Source organism: Larimichthys crocea, chromosome IX, assembly GCF_000972845.2.
Source record: "Larimichthys crocea isolate SSNF chromosome IX, L_crocea_2.0, whole genome shotgun sequence".
Lineage (NCBI taxonomy): Eukaryota > Metazoa > Chordata > Actinopteri > Sciaenidae > Larimichthys > Larimichthys crocea.
The window spans coordinates 7,560,163-7,585,212 of NC_040019.1; the positions used below are offsets into that span (position 1 = coordinate 7,560,163).

Genomic DNA, 25,050 nt, shown 5'->3' on the forward strand with positions numbered 1-25,050 from the left:
TTTTCTCATGTGTAAAACCTTTATTATGTGCACAGAACTGTTTGTCAGGGGGGGTTCAGTGAAACACAAGCTGGGTGAGTGGTCCCTTCCCAACACCAAATATGCAGTGATGAGAGGCACCACTACATTTGCACAACATTTACACCAGAGAGATGCAACCCTCCCCTCCCCTCCCTCCGTCCCCAATAAAACCCAATGTTTAAATTTCAAGCCCAGAAGAACAGGAACAAAAGGAAGAACTCGGGGATTCTTCCACATTCATGAATCTGATGGTTATCGATGAGCAAACTGGTTCGGAGGAAGGAAAGTTCAACAGCTATCGTTTAAAAAAAAAAGAAGAAAGAAATCCAGCTTGACTAAACCGATCTAGCAGGTTGTGACTGGAATGTACAACAGGAGAGAAAATAAAAACAGTGCATGAAACCGCACACGATTCATATTTGGCAACACAAAAATATAACAATGGAAATACTGATGCTACATACAGTTGTTTTTTTTTTGAGTAGTAGGTACAAACTTCACATGAGAATGTTTTACCACAAATTTTAAAACAAACAAAAAGTTAAGACTTTTCCTTCAACAAAAAAAAAAAAGTCTTTTCTTCAAATGTGTACATGAGCTGCGAGAGTTTTTCCTTTTCTCTGTGTGTCAGGGCGAGGTGATGAGGAAAAAAAAAATAAAGTTCATCTTGGAATGTAGGCCTGGTTTCATCGCAGGGACGACGCCAAGCTCAATGAAGCCGAATCTTTTTTTTCGGTTCCCTCCAAAACAACGAAGGGGGGGCCCCCGTCATCTTTACATGGCCACCTTGGCGACCTGCTCTTCCAGTCTGGCGATTCGGCGGTCTTGGAGGATGACACGGTCCCTGAGTGACTTGAACTCTCGGAGTACCTCTTCCAGTTTATCTTCCATTTTCTGGGTAAAAACACAAAGAGCGTTAGCTCGGCCACGGCTCATGAGAGGCTGCTTACACAAGACTTTGTCGGAGAGATAACGACTGAATCTTATCTGCTTCATAACCAAATTTCCTGGCAAAATGAGCAGGCACTTTACAAGCAATGAAGCCCTCCAGCAGTTCACATTTTCCTTTTGCTGTTCCACTACATTGTGACCTAAATACCAAAGTATGTGCTGATCCATAACTTTTGTGAATTGTTCCAACCATAATAATTACTGTGAATGTGGGAGTCCAAATGTCAGCAAAAAAATGGTGTGTGAGTTTGAGAAGCTCAGCACTTTTTCATAGAGGAAAGAGTAATAGTTTCTGACCAAACTATAATAAGAAAGCAAATATGACATGTATATGACATGAAATAGGACGTGTTCATACATTCACACTCACGACCGAAGGCTGTGGAGAAGCGTGTTTCTGGACAGTCGAGATGGTTTCTGCCTTCGTGGCTGGCTTGGTCTCCAGGACGTTCGACTTCACCACTTTCAGATCTCGGTTCTTCGTGGAGACGTAGCCGTCTTTGAGCGAGATCAGGATGGGGCCTCCGTTTTTCCCGGCGAACCACTCCTCTGCCTCCAGGGCGGGATCAGGGCCGGCCGTGTCGGGATACAGGTCGTCCTGGAACAGATCCGACTGGGAGAGGACGGGCGGACGAGGAGCACAGTGAAAATGGTTGACTGTAAAGCATCACTAAAGAACAGCATATTTGATATAAACACAGACTTACCTTACGTGGCACTGTCATGATGATTGGTTCACATTTTCTCTCATGTAATTTGTAAAACCTACAGGGAGGATTCAAATGATAAGATTAATATCACACATAAAAACAAAGAGAGAGTACTTGAGTACTTTTTTAACTCAGATGAGCTGTGTCCTACAATCAGCACATTTCTCATCTATTGCAGTAAAATAAACTAGTTTTTAAATCTATGGCGATGTCTAGAGCCAAAACAATGAGTTGATTAATCAATTAGACCACTGAAAGATTATTAATCAGCAACAATTTATATAACAGATTCATTAATTGTTCCTTTTTTTAAGCAAAAATGCCAAAAATGTGCAGATTTCAGCTTCTAAAATGTGAAAATTTGCTCGTTTAAAATATTCATATCATACCAAACTACGTATCTTCAGGTTTTGAACTGTTTGACAGAAAAAAAAATTGTATAAAATTATGAATATAATAAAATATATAATTGTATTTAATTACATGGGCTTTTAGATCACACAAGGAAAAAAAAAAATCTGTAATCAATAAAGAAAAAAAATCATTAGTTGCATCCCTAAAGTCGTCTTGCAGCAACTTTTGACCACGTGTAGACATGAAATCTTGGTCTAAAATTATTTTATTTATCATGTAACAATCAAAAACAATCACAGTTATATTGTATTTCTGTATTTTAGCTTCATAATCCACAGGAAAAACAAAAAGATCATGCATATATATATATATAATTGTTGCAGTACCTTGCGATTTCACATTTGTTGACATCCAGTCCTCTTTTGGGCATGTATCCCATGCCTCTCTGGGGCTCCTTGGTGGAAAAAGTGTTGAGGTAGTGAACAAACGGCGCCTCGTCGGTGATCTCAAAGTACCGAATGCTGCTGTCACCCTGAGGAACACACGATCACGGCTCAAAGTCAGTTTGTGAATCGAATGATTAGAAACAAAAACCTTTACAACTCTTCACAGGGCTGCTCACCTTTCCACACAGATACACTACGCTGGTGTCGGGGTCATAGAAGGGCAGCAGAACTCCATTACTGGAGTCCATCTCTTGAACACATATCGGCTCATCCATGTTTTCCTGGAGGCACAAAATTCAGGATTTAAAGCTACGCTTAAGTGTGGAAGATGTTTGAGTTGTATGATTCACTGCCTGTGATTTGAGTCCAATAATCTGAATCATGACCCTCTGTAGTGTTACAGCCTCCGTGTGCAGAGACAGAATGAAAATTTCACTTTTTGGGGTGAAAATAGGAAAAACAATAATCTTCTTTTCATATTCAGGCAGCACAGGAGGAACTAATAAAAACCTTTGGACTCATACAGATGGCAGTGTATGTATATGTGATGCATCAGTGTGTTCAGATCCACTCCGGTGACGTACAGTTTTCCACAGGGCTAGCTGGCGCTCGCTCATGCGGCTGAATCCAGTAGTGAAAATGTTTCCATCTGCTAAAAAGATGGCTCTCATTGGTCGAGCTCCCTCGTGAGCTTTGTCCTTCTCCTGACAACAGAAACAACACTAATCAGACTGGGCAGCCATGTTTGTAGTTTTTCGGCATGTGATTCTGGGAAAGATTACTCCACACACAAAACATCTCAGCACCAAATCCCTCCTGCATCGTTTCCACTTACCGCAACGACCTTCTTTTTACGGGGGTCGATGACGCGGACTTTCTTGTCTTTGCAGGCGGTGCAGAGTAGGCTGCCGTTGCGGCTCCAGCTGACACTAAAGATAACATCAGGGTGCATGTCCTCCAGGTTGATCATGGCCTCTCCCGTGCCCACGTTCCAAATGACGATCTGGTTGTCACACCCTAAAATGGACACATGCAGCACAGCCTGACTACACGCACCTCTGTGTCCAAGTTTATTTTAAGCAACGTTGCCTGGAGGCAATCCGTGAGATAACTGGTCAGATTTGGAGTTCAGCTGTGCACAGTGAACAAATGGCAAAGATAATCGTCTCAACAGATATTTCAGGGATATTGAGGGCACGGGGGTGTACCACGGGCCTTTCTCAAAGGTTACCTGCACTGAGGAGAACGTTGCGAGCGGTGGGATGCCAGGACACGATGCCGACCCTCTTAGAGTGACCCTCTAACACGACCACGGGCTCTGAAAGGGGGGTCTCCAACCCGTTCTCAGGGATCTGCCAAACCTGAATTAGATTGACCAGGCACAGAAAATTAGGAACTATGGACAGTCCACTAAAATACTTTTTACAGCACAGGAGTACAGTAACACTTTGCCTTACAAGTTTTCTGGTCTTGATTCTTAATTATCTTTGCCAAACACGGGGAAACTGTACTCTCCCTAAAAGACTGGGCACTTTAGTGAAAACCAGCATAAACAACAGCCTTGAGAAGTATGAGAAACATGTTGACAATATTGAACATTACAACCTTCAAAAAGGTACCAGATTACAGTTTATTATATTATATCATGACTATTATTCCCCTTCCTCATATTCACCAGCACCTTTCAAAACTGTCAACAATTTTGTGAATGTTTGATAAAGATGTTAGGTAAGGCTAAAGGTTCAATGTGTAGGATTTAGCAGTATGCAGCTGTGTAGTTGCAGATTGCAACCCCCTCACATCACCCTCTCCTTTACAGCGCTACAGTGACACACTACAAACACAAAAGGTTTAGTTTGTCTGTTCAGGGCTACTGTAAAAATGTGGCGGTTCGAAATGGCAGACTCTGTTTAAGACGACCTTCAGCTTCATTCTGAGGTAACAAAAACATAAAGATTCTTATTTTCAGGTGATTATACACTGATGAAAACAGCTATACATATATTATATTTAATTTCTGCTATATTCTGCTGTAAAAAAGCCGCCTAAATATTCCACTGTGGCCTTTTAAATAAACAGGATTATCCCTTCCATCGGATAACGTTAAAGAAATATCAGAGAAATCCAGTTTACTCATACAAACTCTTCAGCAATCAATAGCCGTGTCAATAAGGGTGATGTGCAGTTGTTTAAATCCTTATAATTGCTACTGAAACCAAGCGGCAAACGAGGCTGGGAGGCGGAGGCAGATTTTCAGCCTCAAAACGTCTCTTCAGAAACCCACGGCTGACGTCACGCATACATTGTCCATTCTTTATACTGCCACTGGTTCAAACAGGAAAAAAAACTCATGTGATCCTTCAGAGATTACTGTCCTTACCATAACCGTGCAGTCCTCCGAGCCACTAGCGATGACGAGGTCATTATGAGGACACCAGTCGATGTCCAGCACCGGGCCCGTGTGACCACATACTGTAGGGTAGACCTTGTCTATACGTCCAGTCTAAGAGACAAAAAAAAAACAACTTTTGTTACAAAGAGCGTGAGCTCAGCAATAACTGATATCTGTCAGAGAGATATGAAAATGAGTGAGGGCCTAATTTAACTGTCCTGTGCTCTGTAGAAGTTATAATTCAGACTCACATCCTCATGCTGGGCTAAAGACGAAAGAGCTGACACTGAGAGCTGAATAATAATTATACGCTGTACAAAAAGATGAAACTCGGAAGTCAACTGAAAGTTATTTAATATCAAACAAAGCCGGCGGCTTAGTTTGATCCTCACGGCCTGTTATTACCCCACAGACAAATGTCAGTACAAAGACACGGTAAACATCACTGTTATGACCTTAATATGACCTGTAATCTTTGATTTCTACCTGGACAGCCTCTCTACTACAGGAAACAATACAGTTCAAATAAATCAATTCACCCGTTGGCCTGTAACAATAGCACCCTCTCCCTATAATGTGTTCAATGAGCTAACTGTAACTAGATACACATTGGATGCCTTTAGTGTTGGGCAGATTTAAACATTGATTATCTGTGTTTTTTACTATAGATACGAGCTCCAGGGGACGGCAGGACGGGGTCACACGGTGTGTCCTGAAGGTCTGCTGTCAGAGAACAAGCCTAAAGGATTGATTTGCTCTGAATGCTACTATATAACATGAAACTGTGACACTACAACACTTGTATCTCTGGATATTTTACACCCTCCGTGTCCATGTTTGAGTGTCCTCAGTTGCCAGTGCCTCGCAATTATTTACTCCTACCTGATAGTTAAAGCCCCAGTGTGTGGTGATCACAGCAGAACAAAGCCCTTGAGGACCAGAACTGATGAGCTCTGCTTTAATAGGACTTACACCTCGCAGCTCGCCCTTGAAAACATCTCTCTGAAGGTGTGGCACCTCACCTTTTGTAGGGGAAGGACGAGAAAGGCTCCTCCCCCGCTGGCGTCTATGATGATGGCAACAAATTTGGGGTTGACGGCACAGAAGGAGCTGTCCCATGTGACCCTGGACACGCGGATGTCATCGTAGCACTGGTCGTTCCTCACGGCCTGGCCGAACACATGACGGAACTTACTCTGTCGCACCACTCGCCGCAACATATCTGCAGAGAGGAACAAATGCAGTGGAGTGTGATGTTCAAACGAGGACATTTTCCCACAGAAACTGATGTCGGAAAATCTAAAAATGAGCATCCTTCTGTCAGTCGAGCATCCTGAGGAAACCTTGTGGTTGCTGCCAGTGCAGTCAGTCTGATCTGAGATTATGCTGATTAACTGTGAGTTACTGTGACTCTGAGTTTGTTTCTTGATCACTGGCAAACATTTGAGGTAAACTATAGATTATTTCTCCAGCTGTGTTTACCTCTTTATCTCAGTGACATTTTTCCAGACAGACTAGTAGGAAAGAAGAATTAAAAATCCTATGTGTGGATGTTTTACAGTGTATGGATGTCATATAAACTGGAGAGCACTTGTTCTCCATTAACTGTAACTACACAAGAGCACAAATTTAAAGTTTTAGTGGCTTGATGATCTCCACTTCTGCAACATGCAGCCCAGCAGTCACCTTTTCTTGGTATTCAAAAAGCAAGCCATTTCCTTTCTCAGCTTTCTATAGAAAATTTAATAATAAATAGCGTCATCTTTTGTCCAAACTAACAGAAAATAGGACACAGTTTAAGTAGTAAGAAGACAGAATTGGGATTGGACTACATTTTTCTAGACTAGTGGACGACGCTCCATATTTTTATGTGTTTATGCAAAGTGTCCACAGCTTTATTTTTACCACATCGTCTCCTGTGAGCACACCACAGACGGCCTGCTGCTGCTGCTCAGTTGTTGATCTGTGTTTAATGATCACATTGTGGCTCAGTGCACCCTCAAGTATGTTCACCTTTGACTCTCATTTCTGCTTCCAGCCTCAGGAGAAGTCATTTGTAGACAAACTTTTGAGATGTAAAACAAACACAATGGGAATTCTCCTAAAACTTGACCTGTCTTAGCTTCGTCTATTGTGAAACCTCGGTATTCTGATACCTGAGGGAGATTTCCCATCCTTTCAGGGACAGGATTTGCTGTGTAATTATGTGGAAAATATAGTGTCTTAGGGTGGTAATTAAGCTGCCAGTCTGAGGCGACATACTGAGCCGTAACACAGGCTGCAAGGATTGTTCTCTAGTTATCCACAGGTCTGTCATCGCACTACACCACCTGCTTCGTCACGTTGAGTCACGGATCTTGAAAATGGAAAACATGAATCATTGCCTTTTTTCCAAAATGTTCCTGAGTTTTCAGGATCAGGCTGAGGGCCATGTGTATTAGGCTGTTTTTAATTATAAACTGCTATTTTATGTGGATTTTTAATGTTTATAATGATGTTTCGGGCACAATAGGAGTGAAGCCTTCAAGCACCTACGCAATAATTATACACCCACACAGGTGTTTTTAATTATTTGGTTTAGATTAGGTCTTGTCTCTGGACTGCGTAGGTGTGCACTGAACGTGATTGATTGACACTGCATCTTTATAATTCTCACAGTTAATAGGACTCACAGGAGTTGGTTTATCCTGCATGGTGTCAAATACGTATTTAGACAACTCTACGTCCATCCATCCATTTTCTGTAACCGCTTATCCTCATCAGGAGGGCTGGAGCTTATCCCAGCTGACCTGTACACGTCGCCAGTTCATCACAGGGGCACATAGAAACAAACAACCACTCACATTCTGCCAATTTAGAGTCACCAATTAACCTATTACGAGCATGAGTTTGGACTGTGCGAGGAAACCGGAGTACCCGGAAAGAACTCACACAGACACGGGGAGAACATGCAAACGTTGAGTTGGTACACAGTGTAAAAAGTTTGAGAAACAGTTATCTAGATCCTCTTACAAACTGTAAAAAAGTTAACTGAAATTAGATCATCATGTCTGCACAATCTGAAAAATGTCTCAATTCATTCTTGACCTTTAAAAAAATGGTAATTTGACAAAACAACCGCAACCGCAGTAGCTTTTCTCCCGGTCTTCACCAAGGTCAAAGACCAACTTTCATTATTCATTTATAAGCTGACACACATGAGAAATCCTAAAAGTCATATGGAAGAAGTCAACAGCTAACTGAGCTTGCATGAAGATTGTGGTGTGGCTAAAAACACCAGAAAAGCCTAGTAAGTAGTCTTTGAGTTTGAATTATTCATCCATCCATCTGCCTGTCTATCCTGCACCACTTTGTTGCCAACTTTATGATGTTTTCATCCCAAAATTATAAAAATGAAAAGGTCTGGCACATAAAATAATGTATAATGACTCTAATAATGACTTCAATGAACATAACAGCAAAAAAACTGCCTATATGTCCAATATGAGGACATATCTTTGCATATCATGTTAGATTATGACAATATCCTCTACCCACAACATATACACAGTGTACCGTACATGCAACCTTAAAAAAACATTACATTTGTAACTATTATCAAGAGAAAATATGATGACGGATTACCAGACATGACCCTTTTTTTTTCATGAATCAAATACACGCCCTGGATAAAGCTGATCCAGAGCACAATGCTCCACAGAGCCGTAAAACAGTGCTCATGTTGCTGCAGGGCTGCACAATTCCTGGACAGCACAGGGCTTCAGTTTACGGCTGACCAGAACAGCGTGTTCCCTCAGTCAGTATCAGAGCTCCATTCAAGAGGCAGCTCTACTCATGTATGCATCTGACAAAATGAGCTGCTTTTGCATCCCCTGCAGGCTTTTTAGTTGATGCCATTTATTTCAAACATGCTCCTCTCTCTCTTACTCTCTCACATTACTAAGCTTTATGATGATGGCCAGTCAAGTGTTGGGCTTTGTTTCATCTGTTGCAATCTGAGTGTCAGCTTTAAGAGAAATTGATGGCTAATTTTTAATAATAAAGATGTAGCCCTGCAGGAGTCTGGCCTCCCTCTCTGTTATGTCTATCTGAACAACGCGACTAAATGTAAATGTGTGCCACCCAGATATGCAATCACCTCATAAATAAAAATTATCAGCATGTTGCATATTTTAATTACAATGCTGATTATAATACACTAAATGTTCTGCACTGAGTGAAGCTGCAAACAGCTGCACTGTGCTAACGTTAAACAATGGTTGGTGGCTAACGTTAGCTCATGTCACCACCACAAAGCTCGCTCGGTGTGTGTGTGTGTGTGTCCTCCTCCTCCCCTTCCTCTTAATTAAAACAAGTTGCTTAAAAACTAAAATATTAAACGCGATAACGACTTTTAAACTATCTCCTCATGTTTTATTTTTTTAAAAACAAAGTCGTTAAATTGTGGTAACGGTTTAGCAGTTAGCAACGGTTGCTAACGTCGCCGTTACTGAGACAACGGGGCGGATGGAGTATGCAGATTTATATTTTGGTGGGTACGCCCCAGATGTGAGTGTTACTTTAAACGCCACACAAAGCATGTGGTTTTAATTATGGCCATTAGTTAGACTCGTTAAAAAAATAATTAAATATGATAAGTAGAAATCATAAAACGTTAAATGTGGCGACGGTAGTATAGTAAGTAGACCGTGTTCCGCCGCACTGCCTCGGCAGCAGCTCGGCAGCTGTGCCGGGGCTGGTCCCGTCTCAACAGCCGCTGACACAAGAAGGAGGTTTGCTACACATTTTGTTTGAAATATCACACAACCGACCACATGACGCGTGTGTTATGTCCACACAAAGCTGTCAACTGTGTTAAATGTGTTATTTGTCTTATATTTATATATATAAAACAGCATTAGCATGCCAATGTGTTTTGTAACCCCCCCCTCCTCTAGCCTAGCTGCTAACTGTTAGCTGCGGTGGACCGCCGCCAGCTGACGCAAGTGCAGATATTTCCACCCAAGGTTTTTAAGGCTGCTCCCCGCACTCAAAGCCATGCAGCGAGCTTTCAAATGGATGCTGCACACCACAGCCTAATCGACAAATCACATGCACAAATGCACAATGCATAAAAGACATTAAATTAAAAAAAATAATAAGAAGAAGGGTTTCTTACCTCCTAAATCTATGCAAGATTTTCGTAAGCACGGGGGTAATCAATCACAACACATGAATCTGGTAGTTTAGGCGCGCCCTTATCCTGCAGGACGTTGCTCTAGTATCCCCTTGTCTCCACACACACACACATACACACACACACACCAAAAAAAAAGCAACAACCTTCGCCGCTATGCTCTTATTCCCCCTCCTGATTGCAAATGTGTGGATGTGTTGTTGTTTTTTTCAAATCTGGTTATTATATCAGTATGCCAGTCAGAGCATCTCCTATCCGCTTCTCACCTGCGGAAGACTAGCAACCGTCTACTCTCATCGTTATTAGATTCAATAGGATACGTTGACGACCGGCTACGGCACATGCGCAAATGGGAAAAAGTCAGATTTCATTACCCAAAGGCTGTGAATGGGGATGGGGATGAGGAGGAGGAGGAGGAGGAAGGAGGGGGCTGCAGGAAAACTGGGTATCTCTCTACATCCTTCCCGTGTCTTTTGAAGTGCAGCCTGCTGAATCTATTGTTTTTGTTCAGCTTTGCAAAAAAAGTAAAATAATAATAAAATGTGGATTTTTATTGCCAGGAGCATCTTTTGTATCATGGTCCCTTTACCCCTCCCCCCCTCTGTCCCATCCCACCCTATCCTACCAGAGCCTGTCCTGTTCAAACACAATGAAGAGCCCCCCTCTCCCTCCATATTCTGTGATCCACCCATACATCACAAATATTCAGGGGAACCAGCTATTAACAATCCCCTAAAGTGGAGTTTATTCCTCAGTTTCACTGACTCCTAACCATTTATAAATGGTTTAACCTTTTTAACACTGGTTATAGATGCTAATGAAGGCTATCTAATTATCTAGATTGCTGGCTCTCAGCCACTGGTGGTGCTCCCTTGAGTGGTACTTGGAGGAATCTCTCAAATCAGTTTTTTTTAATTAAGTCAATTAATTTAGAATAATACCAACAATATTATACGAATTTGAATAAAAATACTATACTAACTGTAATATTTTGTTTAAATATCATCCTGCTCTATAGTCCCATCATGCTCATGCAAGTTAGTATATAGTGCATACATCCATGATTAGTTACAAGATCAAATATGATGAGGAGATAGTAAGTGGAGGTAAAACGAATGATTAAAAAACACTACAATCGTCAACTCTAACGAAGAGAATCAGGAATACCTCTTTTCCACTCAAGTAGCTCATGTCATGATGTCTGCACAGTCTAAAAAGATTCATTCTTGACCTTTCTTAAGGGAAGATCCTCTATCTTCATTCAGGTCAAAAACTTTTATTATTCATTTATAAGTTGATACAGATGACAAATCCTAAAAGTCATATGGAAAAAGTCAACAGCTAACTGAGCTAACATGTTAATGAACCCAACGCCACAAGTGACAACTGAGAATACTGTGATGCAGCTAAACCTTGAATTTAAATTATTCATCCATCCATCCATCCATCCATCCATCCATCCATCCATCCATTAGATGCATTACTTAAGTTTTTCATTATTTGTTTTTAATCTACAGTGAAGGTATGTGATACTTTCTTGATAGTTTCTGGTTATATTTTTTTTAGCATGTGATATATTTTTTCATATTTTGTCTAGTGATATATTGATGATATTGAGTTGGTTTCCACTTAGATTATATAAAATTTGAACCATTTTCCATAGATGATGATTCTGCTTATGATTGTCTAATAATGCTGTTTATTCAAGTTTACCCATTTTAAAGGAACGATAAAGTGAGGTTTGTTTGTAAATGATGAATTAATTAATCGATGGGAGATGTAGAAGAAGAAGAAAATAACTTGTTTTCTTCTTTCTTTACCTGCTTATCTCTAAAAGGTCAAGGGGTTTGGATCTTATCCCAGTTTGCATCGGCAGAGGGCGAGGAAACACCATGGATCATTTCCAAGACTGACACTGGGATTATTAAGGTAGACAAACACATTAATGCTCTTATTTACACCTTGGGGTAAATGTGTGTGTGGGAGGAATCTGAGGTTAACACGGGGAGAACAGCCAAACTGCACACACACACATCGGACGCCACTAAATCACAGTTCAGTTCAGTTCACGTGAAAAGTTGTTTGGGAAAACGTTGCTTTGTTTAATATTGAATTACTCTCCCAATCATACAGGAAAAACAAGCCTCGCAATTTAATTAGCCTTTAAACGTCTAAATGTTGTACATTACATAACAACACTTAGATCCTGTTGGTACATTACTGGCTGAGCATGAATACATCAGCTGCTTTTCATAAAATACAGGATTTAACAGAAATATCTACCATTGTGTTAACAAACACGCTTATTTATATATCCAGCAGACAATTAGCGATGTGTTTGAGGCCACCTGATGGATGTAAATCCAATATTTATGCTTCTTTTAGCTCTGATTTGTTCTCTGCTAACTCTGAGGGAAATGTCTCTCTTTAGCTGATTCAATTCTTCACTATGCTTCAGGATCTCGTCGCTAACTTTGTCTGTCTGGTGCTGGGCAGGTAGCATACAATTAGTTTAACACAACTTTTGCTGCAACCTGAGAGGTGAAATAAAACAGTAATGTTGCTCGTCATAAAACTAAAACGATGATCTAAAAGCTGAAGGGATTTGCAAGGTTGGGTGAGAATTATCTGTGGGTTTGTCATGACCAAGCGGCAACCTCTGTGGCTGTGAAGCCAGTGCTGATGTGCCAAAAACTGCAGTTCCTCGAGTGGTCAACAGAACATGTTTACAGCCTGGTACAAAAAAATAGTTTCGGTCTCTATAGTTTATTTCTCCGTTCATGACAACTGTACTGAGTCTGAATTTTATTCAGTCAACTCATCCATCATTAAATAATAGAAATATTGTTTAAAAATGCTTTAAATCTGAAAAACTTGTAAAGCAAGTATCCTCCAAGTAAAGTTGTACCATGACTATGTGTGGTATGCAGTTTGACAAGTACCCTCTTATCTTAATGTAACCGTTTTCTTTTTGTGTATGCATGCTTTGATAAACCTTAAAACAACAACAAACAACCCAAACATGAACAACCTTCTTACCTTTCTTTGGAGGTGGTTGAACTTCCTGTGGTCTCTCTTTTGATTTCTTTGGGACATCAAATGCATTCTTAATTTGAGATACTTTCACACTTGGACTCTGCTCTGCCACCCGAACCGGAGCTTTGACCATGTCAGGTTTGACTCGGGTTTGATGTCTCTGCATTTGATTAGTTTCTTTGATAATTTCCGCCACGGGTTTGTATGAACCCGCCTCACTGCCACTTCCTGCATCTCTGTCACCACTGTAATGAATTATGTCTTTACGGTTACCACGGTTGTCATTGCCGACTCTTTCAGATGGTTGCTCAGAGTAGATTTCTCTTTTCCCTGAACAAGCAGGTTTTGGTCTTTGGATTTCATTGTCTGGTGAGACCTCAGGTGTGCATAGAGTCTCTGTGGACGTGAAAATTTTGGGGGGCTTTTTTGCAACAGGAGGAGGAGGAGGAGGTGGTGAGCTTTTAAATCTGGAACGTCTCTCCAGGAATACTCTCCTCTGTAACATATCCAGGTTTTGCACGTCTTCCTCTGGAGATAGATGTGCCATACGTACACAGTAGTCAAAGTCAATCATATCACCGTAGCGATCATCCATGTGTCCAAGCGAGAGATGTTCCCAAGGGCTGAGGTCAACCGACAGCGGGCGTTTGTTGGTTGGCATTGCGTAAGTGCCTCTTTCATCCAACAGCACACACATGTCCTGATTAGTTGGAGGGTTGAACGGAAGATCTTTGTTAAAGTGGAAAGTGTGTCTCCTCTTGACCCTCTCCTCAGAGCGCAGATGATCTTTGCCTCTTTTTTGCACATCAGTAGACATTAATTGAGCAGTTTTCATCTTTATAAATGGGTTTTTAGGTTTTTTGGCCACAGGTGGAGGTGGACCTTTAACTTTGGGCTTTTCTTTTGGCGCAGACTCGTCTTTCAAATCGCATGAGGTGGGCATGGCGTCTGGTGCCATTTGTGAGTTTACCGTGTTTGTTCTGCGTTGCGTTGCCATTGATGCTTCTCTCATGGGCAACTGATGAGTTACAGGTGGAGGGGTGATGACCGCAGAGAAACAAACAAGATTGCTTTCCCTCTTTAAGCTCGCGATTTGTATCTTTCCATCAATGCCTTCATTCTCTAGCAGAGGAGGAAAAGGGATCAAATCGCATTGTTCCAATGAAAACGAGGCGTCTTGCAGTGGCAGTATTTCAGAGCTTGCAGTCTTTAGGTTTTGAGAGTCGGTTGCTCTGGAGAACACTTGGCGGTCCTCTTTCTTGCTAAGAGTACCTGCTTTAGCCCTCTTAGAGACAGCACCAGCAAACCTGCTCTTGAGGGACAGGCCGGCTTGTCTTCTTTCTGAATTGTGGGTTTCCTTATCTTGATTTTCTGATTCTCTAAAAGAAGGAGCTACTTTTTCCTCAGCTGCCGCGTCCTGTGAAATCAACTGTTCTGCTTCATCAATGATTCCTTCAGTGCCCTTCCTTAATCCTTTCACAGAGCCGCTGTTGTTGCGTTTTGACAGGTGATCTTTATTAATATTAGTAGAAACTTTCCCCTTGCTGTGTTCATTGACGTTTTGCTCCCTCGCTGCTTGTCCTCTTACAGTTGTCTCTGTGTGAACAGCTCCAACATGACTAACTCCTTTTAGCCTACACCTGCTGCCTGTCATGTCAGCCAAATGTTGATCTATTTCCCTCTCAAAACAGGCTGTGGGTAAACTCTTTGCATGTGCCTCCACACCGTCAGTCGTGACTGAAAGTGTGTCAGATTTTCTTCTGCTCGTCTTCTCCATACCTTTGTCTTGAGGGGCATTCCTGCAAGGTTGTGAAAGGGTATCATCGCTGTAGCATGCAGAGGTGTCTTCCTCAACTCTTCTTTTAGTAGATGATTGAAAATTATCAGTTTTTCCAAATGTTATGTTGTTTTCCACATCAGATGACATCCAAGTCCCATCCTCCTCAAGCACCACAAAGTCCTCCTCATTAATGGGATCACACGAAGCTTTAGTTTGATCATCAGGACCTAAATTGCTCCGACCAAGCTCTGATTTTTCCTCCTCCATAACTGTAGTCCCAGTACAGACCACAGACCTCCTTTGAGAACTAAGTTTTTTGTTTGAAGTTTGTCTTGTCTCCTTAAAGCTCAGGACAGTCTTTGACTCCTCTGCAGTTTGAGCGACACTCCGGCTCTCCCTGTCTCCACCCACCCACTCTCCCCTGGTTTTCAGAGGGTGCTCCCGCTGACCTACAGACCTGATTGGCTGCCCAGTTTGGGGGTCTGTACGTGCAGAAGTTACTCTGAGCTCCCCCGTGTGCCCAGCGGCCTGTCGGCTGACACTGATCCCTCTAATCTGACCAATACTCTGAGGGGTTGCAAAACTGCCATCGTCCTGATCTCTGCTCTCATCTTGTTCTGCCGTCTCCGACTGTTCTGTCTCTCCAGTTTGCTCAGAGCACTCTGAATTATCAAGTGACTCTTCATCCTTTTCCGACAGCTTCTCCAGCTTCTGGCCCATGTCTGTTGTTCTGTCTTAGCATTAGGAGAAAAAGGACAAATGTCAAGACACAGCAGCAGGTTAGGATTAATCAGAAGCACAATGAGGATGTCTTGCCTTTACATCCTAATGAAACAAAATCATTTAACAGGCATGTCTATTTTTAACCATCTTAAATCTTTCTCTATTTTTGTATATTCTTCTATACTGCTCACACTTACCCCCACCCAAGGTCTCTGTATCTGTCTCTGCCTATTCTGTCTGAAAGGAATGTGGTGGTAGCTATAATTAAAGCTGGTCCGACTGCTGCCAGTGAGTCAGGAGGCCAAAAAGGAAACAAGACAAGTGAGATAAGAGGTCATCCGCCAGGTGCCAAGGTCAAATAATACACTCAGGGAAAATGATATGATCTAATTAATGCTGCCAAATACATGAAGTACAAACCTCTGAAACCAAAATAATAAGTTTTGAATGACATTAAAGTTTTTCATTCTGTAAACATGTCCCATCAGGGCCAGCACAATGTGAGACATCATGCACTGTCAATTACTGCTTCAGAGACGAGGCGTGTTTCAGCCTCCCTCCAGACTATCTGAATGTTTATGGTTGTTTTGGTTACAGGGTCTATAGAAAGGTCACCTCAAATACGTGATTCAAGTCACACGTGCTTTGACGTCTGAACTGAATCGTTTGTCTGGGACAGTTGAACCACCGACATGATGGATGGTGGAGGAGAGATTATTACGAAGGGAAAACGGCTCAACAGACTTTAAAGTGTCACATGGAATCTTTGCTCACAAACAAATAACTTAATGCGCACGCAAGTATTGTTACACCAGGTAGGTTTTGCATACATTCAAATTAATCTAGACGAATCAGATGAAATGCTAAACTAATGTTCTTTGATCAGCCCCGAAAGGTGAGTGAGGAAAGAGAGGTGACTGAACCTCTTCACCCTCCATCTGCAATCATGCGCTCCGCTGCTTAAACTATTTCAAGCCCGAGAGGTGTTGAGTGACACTTCATTTCTTTCAGGCCTGTCTATTTAACCAACATGCCTGTCCACAGAATGTAAATTAAACTATTCACCTTGAAGCTTGGCTCCAGTTCTATAAATTATGGAAAGACTGTGGAGAGGCTCTATTAATTTAAATCAATTTAAATATAGAATATTTATCTACAGCCAGCTGTAACATCTGAGCAGCTGAACAAGGTGCATGATAACTAGTTAGCAGCTAAACGTGAATGATAAATGGTTGAAACAGCTAAAAGTAAAGTAATGGATAAACAGTTGAAATAGTAGCTAAATGTAATATATAAATAGTTACAACTGATATCAGTAGGCTAATGGACAAATGGTTAAAATAGATATCTAAAACTAGTAGTTGAAATAGTTAGTTAAACAGATAAACAGCTGCTAAAGGTAATGGATACACGTCTAAAACAGAGAGCTACAAGTATTAGATAAATAGTTAAAATACTTAGCTAAATGTAATGGAAAACAGTGGCTTAAGGTAATGGATAAATGTCCAAAAACAAAGTGCTAATAGTTATGGATAAACACTTGATATAGTTAAATCTATATTTTAACTATTTATCCATTACTTCTAACAGTAATTGACAGTTAAAGTAGCCAAAACTAACAGAAACAGTTAACAGTAATGGATAAATGGCCGAAGAGACACTTAAGTGCACTGGTACTGTCAGGGTTGGCCTACATCTGATATAAAAAGGTTGGGACGAACTGCTCTCTGCCAAACATTCACATAAGTGAAAGTTTTAAGTTGTTCCAGAGCTGAGATCTTTTGAATATTTTACATTGAACCAACACGTCACTTAATTTATGCTCATGTGCAGCTGTCTTCTGCTTATCACCTGGTTTCTGTAGTTGTATTAAAGCTTTCATACTTAATCAGCTGACATTGTTAAACCGTAGGTCTGGTTGTCTGGTATGATGTTGCCCACAACAATCCGCTGGCTTGACCGATGCGTGCATTTGCAGCTTTAGTGTATCTGAAGTGTTATTTTGGGATGGATGTGTTATGATGGCAACAGTGTGAGGCATCTGTGACATTGGCATGTGAAAGTCCCTCCCTCCCTCATATCTCTCTTTCCATTTCCCATCCTTGTGTCTCTCATGCTTCCAATACTAAGCGCACAGTTTATCAGAGACTTGTGACTTTGAGTACACAAACTATTAAGCCGGTTTTGTTTTCCCCCATCAGAATACTGTGCCTTTCCTTTAGAGCATTAAATCTTGGTAACAAGCTCAGTAGGCCAGTACAGCCAGTATGACGGATGACATTCAGACACATAATCTAGTTTGACAGTTAAATATTCGTAGCATTTTGCAAGGCAGGGTCATAAAAAGATAAATGCACTGCTAGTTTATGCTGGCACGATGAATTTATACAATTTTCCAGCTCAAAATAAGCCATGTCTTTGGCTTGAATAACAGTTCAACATACATTTCTCTAACAAATTCTCCTCCTGGCATGTTGTTACTTTAGCTTCAACTTAACTTTCAACTCAACTTCCAAAACTGCAGACAGTTATCTAATAAACTGTATCATAACACTGACATATCATCACAAAATGTATGTAGGTACTTACAGAGGCTGATGTTTTGATGTTCTACCTGCCCGTCGTCCTGCTGGACTTTGGTCTTTCTGGGAGATCTTCTCCTTCGGGCGTCACCTGCCCTCATGATGTCACACTGACTTCATTTGACTAATTCAATAAGAGTGCTCTGTCCATTTATCTGAAAGAGCAAGAGATTGCCAGAGGCAGACAGGCGACTCATTTCATAAAAGTTGGCCAGTGTACTGCAGTAAAGGCGCATTAAAGTAAAAAAGTACAGTTTTCAGACACTACAGGGAATCTAAATCTAAATACAACAATGAAAACAGTGACGATAACAAGCGGCAACCTCTGTGGTTGTGATGTGAAGCCAATGCAGAAGCGGCTGGCTGCAAAACATGTTCATCTCCATAAGTCCCCATGTTAAAATGCCCAACTTCACAGCAGAAATAAACATGTTTACAGCCTGGTACGAAAAACAGTTTTGGTCTCTTTAGCTAATTTCACCATTCATGACAACTGTAATGTGAATTTTTTTTTTTAACTCACCAGTTCAAATTATATTAAAGGTCCAGTGTATGTAGTATTTCTTCGCAGAAATTGAATACAATATTCATTAGTATGTTTCATTAGTGTATAATAACCTCAGTAATTAACAGCATGGCTGCTTTGATTTGCATATGGGTGCCGTTACAGATGCCTTGTTTGAGCACCCAACCTCAGGTCCCCTGATGAGTCACACCATTGCAGATTTTTTTTTAGATTAGCAGATTTTGAGCTCCAAAACATCTTTTTTTAGACACCACTCAAATGCTGTCCATTCTTCATACGGTCAGTGGATGATAACCGCTGAGCTGTCCACGTTTGATGCAAGCACAACAAGTTAAGTGAATAAACAGATTATGCAGAGGAAAGTTTATTTCCATGATAAACATTAGACTGGACATCATTTAACAAAATGTAAAAAAAAGTGCATTACACATGAACATTGGCAATGTACAGTACAGTACACAAAAGTTAACAAAAACAATTAACGTAACAAAATCTTACTCCCAGGTAGATTTTTCATGTTTTTTTTTCTCCACTCGTCTCAACCTCACATGCGTTGGGGCAGACTTGTGCTCTATAAATACACTCTATAAATGCCTGGATCCCCCTTTTTAACTTACAATATGTCTTAATATCCGTCCTCGCAAATTCCTCAATGTCTGGCTCTTAAGTAGGATTGTCAGTTTGATGCCTGCTGCCTGGGAATAATGCAATAAAAAATTCAATAACTGCCTTTTTTTTTTAAATAGAGCTTGAAGACATTTGCCTAAATTAGAGATGGCCCAAAGTCTTTTTTTTTTCTTTTTCTATTTTTTTTGCTGTGGTACAAACACGAGAACTTAATTATGAGTACTTCTCAATACACAGTAGCATTATCAGTGCTTTTCTTAATATTGGCCACATCTGCAAGCTAATGTACTCGATAGCAAATTGTAGAGAAAAAATATATACAGACTGGTAAATTTCAAAGACTTAATCTAATGTTTTTAATGTAAATGATAGTTCTCATTCCAGCAAGTAAGGTTCTTCAGCCAGCTATTGAACCAATACAGTGTACCACAAGTTTCAACAATATCAAACAAATACAATATTATTATAGGCTATTAATAAATGGAAGTCCATCAAGTATGTGTATGTGTCGGGGTGGAGGAGGCTGCTGTGCATGAGCTTGTGTGTATGTGTGTGTGTGTGTGTGAGTGTGTTTGCATACATTATATTATGTGCCAAGTTATACATCGCAAGGAGCGTGGTTATTATTGGGAGTGAGGGTAAATAATGTACAAAAAGCCAGACCTTTCAACACACTGACAGAAACTTTGCAACGCCTGTGATGCTTTATGATCGAGCTAAGGCCGAGGTTAAGGCACTTAAATACAAAAACAAATTCAAAACATGAAGCAAACAACCGAACGCGGTGCTGCGGTCTGGCAACGCAAATAGAAAGTATTAGTTAGTGCTTTTAATGTCACGCACAGATCAGGCCCACCTGTCAAGATTGTTATTATACTGAGAATTACTGGCTTACATTAGATTCATATTGATAATGTATTAAAGGGAAATACGTGTATTTGCTTTCTTGCTGAGCGTTACATAACAGCATAGATACTACTCCTCATGTCAGTAAATATGAAGCTACCGCCAGCAGCTGGTTAGCTTAGCTTAGCATAAAGACGAGCTAACTAGCCTGTCTGAAAAATATCCGCCTAATAGCACCTCGGAGAAACTGAACCGGGTACGTCACCAGCATGTTGGGGCCTTTGGCCCGTCAGACTTTTTACTGGTTTATGGGCTTTTAAATATGTAAATGTGCCATGTAGTTTAATCATTTTCTTTTTGTCTGTTTTAACAATCAAAGTTGTTTTATTTCTTTTTATTTTATTTTTAAATTTTATCTTTATTTCAGTTCTGCGTCTGACTTATGGCCAGCTCAAGCTGCTCTGTCAAAAACGGAACAGCCGCGTATTGGCAGCAAAGTCAAGCGGAAAGCTGCTTCTGGGGCTGCGTCTGAAACGGACCGCGACGTGTCCGGTGGGGTTTGAAACATTAACTAGACTTTCTATGACTAACTTCCCGGAGAAATTTAAGATAACAACATAGATACCACTCCTTATGCCTGTCAGTAAATATGAAACTACTGCAAGCATCTGCTTAGCTTAGTTTGTTTAAGTGTTAAAACGTTTTGTTACCTTTGCTAGACCAGCTGTGCTAAAATAAACTAACCAGTTCTCATTCTCAGCAACAAAGCAAATGTGTATTTCCCAAAAATCCTATTATCCTTAAATCTGTCTTTCATTGCCTTTAGCAAGCTTGTAACATTTTTTAATTCTTACAGATGAAGAATTTATTATTAAGTTTATGGCAATTTGAACGTTATACTATGAACATCTTTGTGTAAGTGCCTTTACGGTATATATCTTGCTCAAATGGCCACGTGAGGGGAAGAACAGGTTAAAGGCAAAACCACATTATTCAAATCTAACTAGTGGAGCAAACCTGCAGCTCTCTGGGATCCAGTTAAGGGAGGAGGAGGAACAGAGGATGCATTGTTGTTGTTTGTCGCAGTTTCTACTAATCTAACTAGAGGAAAGCAAAATCTACACAAAAAATATACAATAACCATGTGGTTAAAGAGGATTACACCATTTGCATTCATTCTTTGCACAGTTTTCATTTCCTACGTAGCAACTCGGATCCTTCAACACAGTCATAACACTTGCATGTGCTTTTCCTGTTGCATACAAACAAGCAACATTCAGTACCATTCTAGCACACCCAGCGTGCCAAAAACAGTAAGAACACAACATCAACCAAACAGTAACAACACCCTGTGGCACAGCAACTTTGGATAGGTGACACACCAAATGAGAACAAAACACGCCTTGAGCTGTTTGAACATGTAAAAAAAATGAAAAGTCCAAATAACAAATAAGGAAAAGACTGTTTGAAGGGGCAGAACAGATGAGGTATCAAAAACCTGTTTTCTTGATACACTACTTATTCTATATTTAAGGAAATCTAGTACTGTAAATTAAGATTGAATTTGTAATTTTCACACTGTAAACAGAAATATTTAATTTGGTAAAAGTCAGAATAATAACTGTAGTTTTATTTTATTTCACAAAAACTGTAAATGATCAAATTTTACAGCAACATCTGCTGTTGACTGTAACTCTCTGTCCATTAAATCAAATAAACTACACTCACAAGGATGTAACTACTTCTTTTAATAATTTGATTAAACCTAGCTGTATATATATGAAATATCCATCCATCTATTTTCTGTAACCACTTATCCTCATCAGGGTCGTCGGGAGTCTATCCCTTGTCCAGGGTGTGCCCCGGTTTGTCACAGATAAGTTATTAGAGTCATTAGAGTCACTAATTTATCTATTTATCTAAGTGTATGTCTTTGGACTGTGGGAGGAAATTCACAGGGAGAACATGCAGGTTCGAAGCAGGAATCTTTTTGCTGCGAGGCGACAGTGCTAACCACTGCACCATATCAGAAATATGTCTGTGTGAATGGACACTAGAGTTGTGCTCAAGTGCTAAATCTATACATAATGAGTGTGCCTTTGCAAATGTTTGTGTGTTTAGGGAAAGGTAGCCTATGTTTTTTTCTCCAACGTGTGATCAAAAAAGTTAACTGGGTGAAGCACGTCTACCATGAGAACCTTTTAGATAAATTACTACCCAGATGATTGACTGGACCTGGCAACATGATATGGCTTTGTTTACGTCAGGAATTAAAAAATAAAATTACATGTATGCTTCTGAATGAATGTAATGTCTTCCAACAACAGTGTTTTTTTCTTTTGGAATAAGATGAAAGGTTCAATTCAAACAATTTATCATCCATCCGATGAATGATTGCGCCTTCTGTTGGCAAAATTTCAAAAACTCAAAAGTGGAAATTAAAGGCGACTTTAATGTCGACGATATGTTGTGTAATACTGCAAAGTCATGCGTGGGCTAAAGCGAGTGCTTTAAGTACATGATTACATTAATGGAGGTGGTCGGGGGGTGAAACCAGCCACTGAGCAGAGACAACAAAACAGTCTTTGACCAAAACAGTCCCGAGATGCTTGTGGTCCGAGGTACGATGCTTTACAAAGAGGCCTGAAGAGGCTCACATATGTTTGCATCTTCTTCTTCTTTTTTTAAATGACACATGAAATGCCCTCTTGTGATGCAAAAGCAGCTGCGGCAGGGAAAATATAAGTGAAGGTAAGTGAGGATTCAGTCAGCGCTAACATGAGGAGATAATGAATGCAATCAAACAGGCTCAACTGCAGACATTCATGGAGCTCCTTCATGAATACTGTTGAGTTGGATGTAAAAACATACAGTACACTGACAAAAGCTTGTTACTTCAGGTATTTATCCTTCCATCAATATCAAAGTGCTAGCTATCGCTTTCTCAGAAGAAACCACCACTGTCTCCTGTCTTGCCAAACCTTGTCTGTTGAGAGTAAAATGGCAGCGTAACGCTCATCTCCACTGGGCTGTGGGGAAGAGTGATGATCCTGTATGTGGTGGGGCCAGCAGGCTCAGAAGAGACCAGATCAGTCAAGTCTGAGGGGACAAGTGGAGGACACGGAAAGTCTTAAGTCCTTACCTTGGCCAGAAGCATTCAAGCCTTTAGCAAATGGTCAAAACAACCAGCCTCATCTGGATCATAATGCCAGTAGACGATGACAGAACGCTCTCTGTAAACGCAGAGAGGGCTGTTGCAGCTTGTTACAGTGCAGCTATGAGGCCAGGACATGACAGTACAGGTCAAAGCGGAGCTTCGTTTCTGGTACGACACCACAGCGGCAGTCATCTAAAGGCCCACATCCATCATAGTGTATCTAGTGGAGGCAGTGGTAAGCCTCCTCCTCCATCTCATCCATGCTATGGCCACTGTATTAAGGCAGGGGCCCCACTGGAAGCTGGCCCTCCATGCCCAAGTTCGGCAGCTTCTCGAGCCTTTCTGCCCTCTGTCGCATCAGTTCCAGACCAAAATCTATCCCCATTCCCGGCATTTGCAGCTGGAGCTCAACTGCACCATCAGCGGTAGTCGCAACGACAGCCCCAGCTCCCTCCCTCGATATTTGTTCTCCCACGTCGTCCCCCTGTGGTTCGTCCATGTCCTCCGTCTCCACCGAGCTGCGGTCAGGAGGTGTCTCTTCACAGCTCATGGGCGAGACCAGTTTCTGGTGGTTGGTTAGTGGGACAGGTGGGACGCTGGGAGTGCAGGTGGCGCAGCGGTAGAGATGACTACAGGGCTGGATCAAGTTAGCTGGGACGACTGCAGGGGCTTGAAGGGAATGCAGAATCGGGGTGGAGGCAAAATTGGTCCCGGGTGGATCTATGTATATGGTGGGGACAGTGCAGTGGCGGGAGGGGTTAAGGCGGTGAGAACGGCCTCCTGCTGGACGGTCACAACGCCGCCCTTGTGGTAGACGCAGGCAGTCTTTACAGGACTGATAGGAGGGCTTCACTTTTAAAGGGTTTCCTGTGCTAGCACTGTCCTAAATGGAGAAACATTGGAACAGAACACAGTATATGGTCAGTGGCATTCAGATTATTTAAAATGCAAACTTCTAAACATTACATACGCTTCTGACATGAAAGCAACTACAGTTGAAATATATATTTTCCCAACTCACGTCAAAAGCTGCAGGACAGCTGCGCTTGGCAGCCAGGCGGTTGCTGTTGTTGGTGTTCAGGTTGGCTAGGCCTAACCGGCTTTCTTCCGTCCTCTCGCCCTCCTCGCCCGCCTTCCTACCATCTGAATTTCCAGGTGTCTGAGCCAACGCTGCCATCTCAGCTTCCTCTTTCTTAGCCTCCTCCTCATCTTCTTCCTCCAAAGTGCTGAACTCAAGCCTCAGTCGCATGTCCTCCAGGGGGTCAAGGCGGCCACACGTCTGAGCTGCCGTGCCCTCGCCAGGCAGGGCTAAATGGGCCATGGGGAAACCCTCATCCTCCAGCAGGGCATCCCTCTCCACATCTTCGATCTCAATGAAAACCCGTTCCATGCCTAGCAGAGGAGGACCCCGCACTGGGGTGGAGGGCTCGCTGTCTAGTGCAGAGTCTGACAAACGTCTGAAATAGTAATTATAGTTAAGTGAATCAAGGGGCTCCATCTCCAGACCCATACCCCTGCAGGGAGACGCACCACAACCTCCCCAGGCCTCTTCCTCTCTGAGCACCGGCGTCTCCTCCCCGCCAGTACTGTGGCCAGAGGCTTGTAAATCATCTGATCCCTCTTCATCTGTTTCAGGCCTCCATAGCTTGTTGTGACGCTGTTTACTGTAAAGACAAAGTATACTTCTGTTCACACAGAAAGCTTCGCAAAGCACCATTACGAG

At 41.5% G+C, this 25,050-nt stretch overlaps 2 protein-coding genes and 1 long non-coding RNA gene across 10 annotated transcripts in view; 1 reads left to right on the forward strand and 2 right to left on the reverse strand.

The window, feature by feature from the left end:
• coro1cb (coronin, actin binding protein, 1Cb) lies at positions 1–15,243 on the reverse strand. Of its 3 annotated transcripts, none has more exons than XM_010750402.3 (11): positions 13,090–15,243; positions 5,897–6,096; positions 4,863–4,985; positions 3,714–3,843; positions 3,318–3,499; positions 3,067–3,186; positions 2,659–2,763; positions 2,423–2,568; positions 1,680–1,737; positions 1,331–1,585; positions 1–915 (listed from the first exon to the last, which is right to left on the reverse strand). In XM_010750402.3, exons 1-11 carry the CDS (start codon positions 15,131–15,133, stop codon positions 796–798), a joined length of 3,483 nt encoding a protein of 1,160 aa, XP_010748704.2. In that variant the 5' UTR covers positions 15,134–15,243; the 3' UTR covers positions 1–795. The 3 variants fall into 3 exon arrangements, with proteins under 3 accessions (XP_010748704.2, XP_027137800.1, XP_010748703.1); XM_027281999.1 differs by lacking the exon at positions 13,090–15,243 and adding an exon at positions 10,317–10,424; XM_010750401.3 differs by lacking the exon at positions 13,090–15,243 and adding an exon at positions 10,033–10,399.
• The window catches only part of LOC109143040 (uncharacterized), a 21,083-nt gene continuing 5,209 nt past the window's right edge, over positions 9,177–25,050 (forward strand). The window contains exons 1-2 of one of the 3 annotated variants that reach the window (XR_003462854.1): positions 9,177–9,695; positions 11,888–11,979. This is a non-coding gene — a long non-coding RNA (uncharacterized LOC109143040). The remainder of the gene's footprint in view (positions 9,696–11,887; positions 11,980–25,050) is intronic. The other 2 variants (XR_002043126.2, XR_003462853.1) reach the window with 2 other exon arrangements.
• ssh1b (slingshot protein phosphatase 1b) overlaps positions 19,046–25,050 on the reverse strand; it is an 18,626-nt gene continuing 12,621 nt past the window's right edge. For 2 of the 4 annotated variants that reach the window (XM_010750416.3, XM_019278808.2), the window contains 2 exons: positions 24,349–24,991; positions 19,046–24,210 (listed from right to left, as the gene is read on the reverse strand). In XM_010750416.3, the coding sequence (XP_010748718.1) occupies positions 23,605–24,210; positions 24,349–24,991 (1,249 nt within the window). In that variant the 3' untranslated portion in view covers positions 19,046–23,604. The remainder of the gene's footprint in view (positions 24,211–24,348; positions 24,992–25,050) is intronic. The other 2 variants (XR_003462852.1, XM_019278809.2) reach the window with 2 other exon arrangements.

Bases quoted from the DNA above. Each gene is read 5' to 3' on its own strand.
- coro1cb (XM_010750402.3), bottom strand. From the start codon at position 15,133: ATGGAGGAGGAAAAATCAGAGCTTGGTCGGAGCAATTTAGGTCCTGAT. The intron at 3,844-4,862 runs GTAAGGACAGTA...AATCTAATTCAG, and splicing joins CGGAGGACTGCACGGTTATG to GTTTGGCAGATCCCTGAGAA. The intron at 916-1,330 runs GTATGAACACGT...GTTTTTACCCAG, and splicing joins CTTCGGTCGTGAGTGTGAAT to AAAATGGAAGATAAACTGGA.